At 40.6% G+C, this 8,050-nt stretch overlaps 1 protein-coding gene across 1 annotated transcript; it reads left to right on the plus strand.

Moving 5' to 3' along the window:
• Nucleotides 1-436: 436 nt before the first annotated feature.
• On the plus strand, nt 437-7,252 carry icmt (isoprenylcysteine carboxyl methyltransferase). Its single transcript, XM_023411536.2, has 5 exons — nt 437-670; nt 1,348-1,436; nt 1,730-1,899; nt 2,150-2,367; nt 2,671-7,252. Exons 1-5 carry the CDS (start codon nt 452-454, stop codon nt 2,848-2,850), a joined length of 876 nt encoding a protein of 291 aa, XP_023267304.1. The 5' UTR covers nt 437-451; the 3' UTR covers nt 2,851-7,252.
• Nucleotides 7,253-8,050: the final 798 nt, after the last annotated feature.

The raw sequence follows: 8,050 nt of genomic DNA on the forward strand, positions 1-8,050 counted from the left end.
TACAGCAAGGTCTAAAAGTCTGAGACCACTTTCCCAGAATGGGAAGATAGACATATTTGAAATTAATGAGAAAAACATATATAAGGGCACAGAATGTTTATATGTATGTTCTTTTAATAAACTTGTATATATAAATTAAATATATATCGTGAACATATATGGTATATATGGTTATGGTCTGTTGAACCACATAGAAAGTCATAGATATTAACATGTACATTTTATTATAATTATTTCATATATGTAATAAACGTATATTTTCATACATCCAGAGGATTTATGTATGTAATAATAATATATCCTCTTATAGATGTGGGCTATTCCAAAATCGTCCATACAAACCCAATGCATCCTTTCACCCTGTTACTGGTAAGATGTGACAGCTAGAAATGAACATCACGCGGTTGCCATTTGGGTATCGCGATAGTTCCTTCAGCACAGGACTTCCAACATGGCAGGCAGTAAGTTGGTGCTAGAAGGACGAGTAAGTGTAAAAGGCTTTATTTTAGGGCTCAGCGTGGTTGTAATCCCATTGATCAGAACCTGGTTTGGACACCTTGATTGGGTATTCGATTATCTAACGGAAACATCCGGGAAAATAGCGATTTGCATCCACATTGCTGTTGTCAACGGCCTCTTGCTAATCATATACAGGGGACCTCTGTACAAGGTAAGCACTGGCGTTAGGTAGCCAACTTCCTGTGTTCATTCTGACTTTATCTCGTTTTGAGTAAAGCTCACGTGTGTTTTAATGCTGTCCAGCAGTGAAGTATTTAACCTATTCCTCTGACATAACTTACTTAATTTAATTTGAATGTTGCACTGTTCAGTTGGCTAGGTTAACTAAATCATATAGCAAGCTAACATTAGCTACCTATGTAGTTAATCTGATTAGCTAAAGAGGAATGAGACAGCTGGAGCTGATGAGATAAAGATAGAAGCCTAAGCCAGACAAAGCTGCGAAGCCTTACTCACTACTTACCTCTTGCTACGTTTCATTTTATTTGAGAAGAAGAAAACAGCCCTAACATGTTGTTTATGTGCCGCGGAAACAAAGTGACACAGAACTCAGTTCAGAAATCTGCCAGTATACTGTTCTGTTGGTTTGGGTCGAGTTTACTTTGCTTCTATAAGATGACCTTATGTGTTTCATGAATAACCAGGCTCCTGGTCCTAATTCGGCGTGATCCATTCAAGAGTAATTGGTGTATATTATATTATGTACGTATCATGCACAATAGGATGCCAGCTGCTGGGAGTCCGCAGTGTTTCCCACTGAAACCTGCTGATAATCTGCCCAACCTGTTGTTGTTGTTGTTGTTGACCTGAGGCTTTGACTTATTCCAGGTTGCTGTGAGAGCCTGCTTTCTGGGAGTTACTTTTGGCTGTGGCTTAATTATAAGCTTCTCTGAAACCACCTGGACACATTTTGGCTGGTATGTACATATGTTGAAATGTCACTGGTCACTCAGGTCAGTCACAAAGCTGCTGTGCACAACTTCATAGTTCATCGAGTACCCACCCCACAGTGTCCCCCAGACAGATTTTCTATTGTCTTATACTATTGAATCACAATTAATTAAATTTGACTGAAAATCGCAATTGTTATAATTCCCGGATTAATAACATGGTGAACCAGGATATGTAGCATGTCTATGCAGCAGGATGTTTATTCTGTAATGCATGCATGTAGCAGTTGAACATGTGTAGTAATGGTGCCTCTCTGCAGGTACATGTGCTCGCTGTCATTCTTCCATTACTCTGAGTACCTGGTGACGGCCATCATCAACCCTCGCAGCCTGTCTCTGGACTCCTTCCTGCTCAACCACAGTGTGGAGTACACCCTGGCTGCTATCTCATCCTGGGTGGAGTTCACTGTGGAGAAGATGACAGTTCCAGGTTGGTCCGTCATCAGGCTCATTGTCACTGCATAATGTTTAGCTCATGGCTTGTACAGATTGGACATACAGATGAGTTAATAGTGTAAAGGTTAAGTCACATGGCGAGTCTTTGTGAAGTTCCTGAACATACCCCAGTGGCTAACAATGCCAGTAGGTTCTTGAAAGCCTGCTGCTCCCCATGTTGAGCAGATCCTGTCATCTTGCACGTTGTGTCCTCCAGTGTTTTATCAGTGTTTCCTCTCTATCAGAACTGAAGCAGCTGAGCTGGTTGAGCTTAATGGGTCTGCTCATGGTGCTGTGTGGTGAGGGCCTGCGTAAGGCGGCCATGTTGACTGCGGGCTCCAACTTCAACCATATCGTCCAGAATGAGAAGGCCCAGAGCCACGTGCTGGTCACAGATGGGGTCTACTCCTACTTCAGACACCCCTCCTACGTGGGCTGGTTCTACTGGAGCATAGGAACACAGGTGAGCGACAGCAGCACTGCTCAGCCTCACGCTCACTTCATCCTCTGTCATCATAATGATATTAATGAATCCTTCAAATACAACCTCATCATTCAGTACAAGCTTTCCTGCTTTATTTTCTTTTTTCAGTCAAATTTGAGTTTAGTTCACTTTGTAAAGTTTACTGTCATTTTCCATAAACAGCTGTCACTGTTCCAACTGTTGGTGCTTGGGCCTCAATAACTGACAGATGAAATGATAAAATGACTGTCCTGTGGCTGTGAGAGACGTTTCCAACATGTTCTGTTTTGCTGCTCGTTGCAGGTCATGCTGTGTAACCCGGTGTGTATACTGGGCTACACGATAGCCAGCTGGCGGTTCTTCCGAGAGCGGATTGAGGAGGAGGAGCTCTCTCTCATCCATTTCTTTGCTGAGGACTATGTGGAGTACAAGAAGAAGGTTCCCACCGGGCTGCCCTTCATCTCAGGCATCCGTGTCAACTAGTCTCGGAGCTGGATGCTGGACATAACAGACTTACAGTACTAAAGCAGGTCAGACCTGGTGGGTGTGTGGCGTCAGCCATGACGGCTGCCCTCCAGAGGGAAACCCTGCAGCTGGCTGAGAGCCTGTAGCTCACAGACAGAGACTGTGACAGCTGGGATGGCGACGGGCAGCTGGGCTGCTGTTTTTCTACCAACCTCCAAAATCCAGTTAAAGACCAGACAACCTCCACTCTGCTACATGTATTCCAGTAACACCCACCCCATCTGTTTCTGTTTTGTTTCTGTTTGCATGCTTTGACCATGCCGAGTTTCAGTGATGACCTGCTGTGTTGGCGAGTGATGTGAGCACTGGGCCCGTTGGTATCACGTAGTCCATCAGTGAGATGACTTTGCTCAAGGTTAAATGGCAAATGTTTGGAGATGTTTGACTTTCACGGGAAATGTGATGCACTGTCTCTAATTTAGTCTAAATTCACTGTCCCTAAATTAACCATTTTTAAACCAAACAAATGCTTAAAGGAATACTCCACAGCTGGTCTTAGTCTCAGTATCCTGATATCCAAGACTTCTCCCTGGATATGACGCGAGTTGGGTCAAAATGGTGTTCAGCCTGATCAGGTGTGGTAGGGTGCCGTTGCATTGCTGCAGATTTGTGTATCAACATCATGAAGCTTAAGGAAACTGAACTAAGCAGGATAAAAATTGTGTTTTTCTTTTTCAAACACGTGTTTTCCCTCTGGTCTCTTTCTGTATTTGCTTGTTAATGCAGATCTCTACGCTCGCTTGAAAGGCGTATATACAGAAAGTTTGCTTCTTTACAGGTGGTAGCTGTAGCTAAATCAAATCAAAATATCCATCGACACTTCTCAAACCGCTTCTACACCATGACCTCCCCTCTGCACTGCTGATTATATTTGCTCCACACTACATTCATATTCAAGCAAAACTGGTTGACTGAACCCATATTGAATCTGAATCAGGACCTTGTGAACTGGAATTCAGTTGATTCTGGAAATCAGTGGCGACAAACAGCCCTATATTTACAGCAATTAAAGCAACAGCTGAACATACTAACCCAAATATATTCAGTGGGGTATTCCTTTAAGTGTCCACAATAATTCCAACTTTTTCAAGGTAGAAAAGCTTCTCTACCAGAACAGACCATGGACCACTAAAACCAAGGGTATTGGTTCTTCTAGAGTTAGTAGCTCTTTAACACAGGGTGACCAAGTGGCTTCAAACACCAGTAGAAGGAACAATAGGTAACATTACATTTTTTATTTGAGAATTTATCCTCAAAGTCATTGAACTATATAATAGAATGATAAAAATGTTTCAATCAGGTTTTTGATACTGTGTTAAATGTGTTTAGTGATGAAGCGCCATCTGTTACAGGTGTCTGAGTAGAAGGCCAGCAGTGGCCTGGTTTATGTCCAACCCTGATCTCCACCCCTTAATGTGCACTCAGGCTAAAACACTTCAGTCACAGCATCAGTGTGAATGAAACATTGTCAAGTGGTTTTTGAAAGATGTTTATGAAGTGGCCGTTCCTCGTCATGACGCTGACATGTTTCTGAACACAGGGGCATGTTGCATGATAGATATGAAATTTATGATTTATAAAATATATAAGTCACTAGGCTTTTGTTAATTTGTTTTGTTTTGTTTGGTGGTAAATCACCATTTTGAACAGTATTGTGTCCTGTCATCGTCAGCATCAGTTCATCACTGTGTCTCTTGTTGACTTGTCAAACTCGCTTTGTGTTAGAAACCAACCAAATGACTTAGTTGTATATTAGTGAAGGGGTTGAAAGAGCAGACTCTGTAGCTCTCTCTCTCTTTTTGATCTGTCAGAGTGGCCTCACAGTGCTGCTCTCCACTCCCCAGGCGCTTGTGAGACAGTACTGGCGACTGGTGAAGGTAGCTAAGGTTTGCCCAAAAATTTGCTCCATTTGTCGGTAGGTGCTTTTTTGTGGAAAAAGTTGTTTAAGCGAAATCTAGCAACAAAGACAACACAGCTGTTTGGCGCCAAATCATTTTGAAAGAGCAACAACCAATGAGGAAACGCCAACACTGAGTCGGCAGACCAATGTTGTAACTTCATCACTCAGTCACCAGCGACATTTGCAGCCAAAAATGAAACGTTGCCTGTGGAGTTTTTGACCACCTGTGGCGCTGTGGTGCCATGATTGGATGAGCACGGCAGAGGGTGGTAATGATATGATGAAGAAATTAACAGGGTAACGTTCAAGAGGTGCAATCTATTTATTCTGAATGTTTAGGAATATATGTTTTTGGAAGATTGTCCCATTGGTCAACTCATGTACAAACAGATGAAAAACATAATTATTTCCCAGAATAGACCTGTATATTCACAGGTCTGAGCTAACACATGAGGACAAAGTCAAATATAACTGTTCTACAGCAGTGAGATGATATTCTGTGATAGTTACACAACCAAGCAGGTGCCATGGAGGAAAGAGAAACTAATTTGTGCACACAGTCTTTTGTGTTGTCAAAATAAATCCTGAACAATTTCTACTACTGAAAATTGATCATTCCTACACATAGATTAATTGAACAATGCATTAAACGAAGCAAAACATTTGAATATATGTTGAAGTGATTTCCAAGGTAACAGAGTTGGGAGTCCTGGTGGTCGGAGTCACTGACCACGTCCCAGCTTTGATTCCTGCTGGAAACCTTTGTTGCATGTCGTGTAACAAACATGCTCATTTCTCTGCTTTCTGTCCACACTTGGATTTAATGCAGGATTCGCCTGGTACACAACAAAGCACTATCTCTGGTAACTCTCAAATATATAACTATAAATGGAGGAATCTCTTGTCTGTCTTTCTGTCTGCATTTATTTCAATTTTCTTGACACCTGCTCATCTTTTCGACTTCAGACTTGGTGGGTGTGTTGCTGAGGACTTGGGGAAGTGCAGTGTTGACTCTGAAGTTGTTTGAATGAGGGGTTCTTGAGAAAATTTAAAATACAGACATGAAACAACCCATATATAAACCCTACTCAACCATCCAACTGACAGGGTTGTATGACATCATAATTGTGCCTGATGTCACAGTTTGACATCCTCGCATAAATTGTGATATCATTAATGTCACGACAAACCAAGCCATCAGCCCCTTCCAGCAGGCACTGCACTAACTAAATAACTACAAATGGAGGAATCTGTGTATTTCAATTTCAAATAATGATGTCACACAAGCTGAGATGTCACCGGTGATGTTACAGAATGTTTCTTTGAGTTTGTAAATAGAAACCATTATTCTCATCAGGCTACCAACAGAGATATTTTGAACTGGCACTGCACTAGTATCTTAAGATATCCATAATAATGTTTAATGCTGTGTGTTGTTACTTTGTGCATACTATTGATTCAACAGCACAAATTATTAACACACGCAGGATTCGCTAATTTTTTAAAACAAATTAGTTTGTGTGCACAAACTAGCCAGATAACGTGTGTTGTATTGAATAGAGTACAGTGTGTGTTCATGGTGATGAAGGAACATGTGACCCAGTGCTACAGCGATTCACTGAGGTGTTTTAATAGTTTTTAAACAACAAAGGAGCTCTATATATCTTCAATATACACGCAATATATGTTAATGGGAGACATTTATTGTTGGTTTGGCTCTGCACGTGGCAGTTGTTGACAATAAATTAGCGCTCATCCTCTTCAGGATATCACGCTCATTTCAAGTTACTGCCCATAACTGCAGTGTGATGTGTAAAAGCACCTCATCATCTAAACACAAGCACTGTACCTACTACTGTATGCCAAAGTTTTAGCTTGTTACCTTCACTCAAAATGGTGTTTGATCATTTTAGCTTTGTGTCCATGAAGATGCCACTTAAAGTTCTGTATGCTGCAGTTGTAGCATGATAACTAACTACTGTCACTTCACACTGTGCTGAGGTATAGAGCCTGCTAATTGCTACTAATCCCAACACTCAGGGCTAGCTTGGAAGACACAAGAAATATTCCACCAATTCATTAATTTAGTTTTCATTTTGACCAGTGGCACAATTTACTAAATACTGGATTTTCTTTAATGCAGTCAGAGAATGCATGTGTGTATGTACCTGGTTTTGGGGTGAAGAGTGTTAAAAGTGATTCACTTGTAGCATATCTGTGAAGTGCACTGTATAGGGTTAGATAATGAAACAACTGTATGCAAGGTGTTGAGATAATGAGTTGACTGTTGCAGCATGGCACTTGAGTTGAGTTTTGGATATATTGCACTTTTACTGTATGAGTACCATTTATCGTAGGCCTGTATTAGACAGTTTGTCACTCTGACTGACAACTGTTGGCTGATTACAAAGCAGATTTTCTCAACACCACTTGTGTGAAATAAAATCAAGGCAATTATTATTAAGGCTCTGTCTTTATTACTCTCATCATGCAGAACATGTTTCATGTTTATGTTCCTGGTGCTATGATCCCTGCTCAAGGATCTCCTCCTGTTGCAGGGGTTTGATACATTGAAGGTCACGCTCCTGGCGACACGCTTGCATCTGCAGCGTTACTCAAACACACTACTGTCCACTAACTGAAAACATCACAAAAATGTCATTGTATAGAAAGGCATAAAAACATCATAGTATAATAAGGCAAAAAAAAATGTCATAATATAGTAAGGAATAAAAATACCAAAAAAAAATGTCATTGCATAGTTAAAGCATAAAAACATAGTATAGTAAGGCAAAAAAAATGTAATAGTATAGTAAGGAATAAAAATAGCAAAAAAAATGTCATAGCATAGTAAAGCATAAAAATGTAAAAAAATAAGGCATTAAAATGTGAGTGTATAGTAAGGCAAAAAAAAATGTCATTGCATAGTAAAGCATAAAAAGGTCATAGTATAGTAAGGTATAAAAATGTCAAAAATGTCATTGTAAGGAATCAGAGAATGTCATATCGACACCCTCTTAAAATAATGGCCTAAGTCATTTTTTCAGGTTTTTCAGGAAACACAAAAAACTCAACAAAAGAGTCACACTTTTGACATAGGCCATTATACAACCGGGGGTAGAATTGCATGTTCCCCTCAACTGAGGATTCAGGCGATTTTACCCGAGGTGGCCAGCATCATGAGGGGGTGATTTAGGCAAAAAAAACATTTTTGTCAAAACATGACTTAGGCCATTATTTTAGGAAGGTGACGATATG

Source organism: Seriola lalandi, unplaced genomic scaffold, assembly GCF_002814215.2.
Source record: "Seriola lalandi dorsalis isolate HSWRI2012SDOR001 ecotype SW California unplaced genomic scaffold, Sedor1 jcf7180002054469, whole genome shotgun sequence".
NCBI classification, from domain to species: domain Eukaryota; kingdom Metazoa; phylum Chordata; class Actinopteri; order Carangiformes; family Carangidae; genus Seriola; species Seriola lalandi.

Bases quoted from the DNA above. Each gene is read 5' to 3' on its own strand.
- icmt (XM_023411536.2), top strand. From the start codon at position 452: ATGGCAGGCAGTAAGTTGGTGCTAGAAGGACGAGTAAGTGTAAAAGGC. The intron at 1,437-1,729 runs GTATGTACATAT...GCCTCTCTGCAG, and splicing joins ACCTGGACACATTTTGGCTG to GTACATGTGCTCGCTGTCAT. The intron at 2,368-2,670 runs GTGAGCGACAGC...TGCTCGTTGCAG, and splicing joins ACTGGAGCATAGGAACACAG to GTCATGCTGTGTAACCCGGT.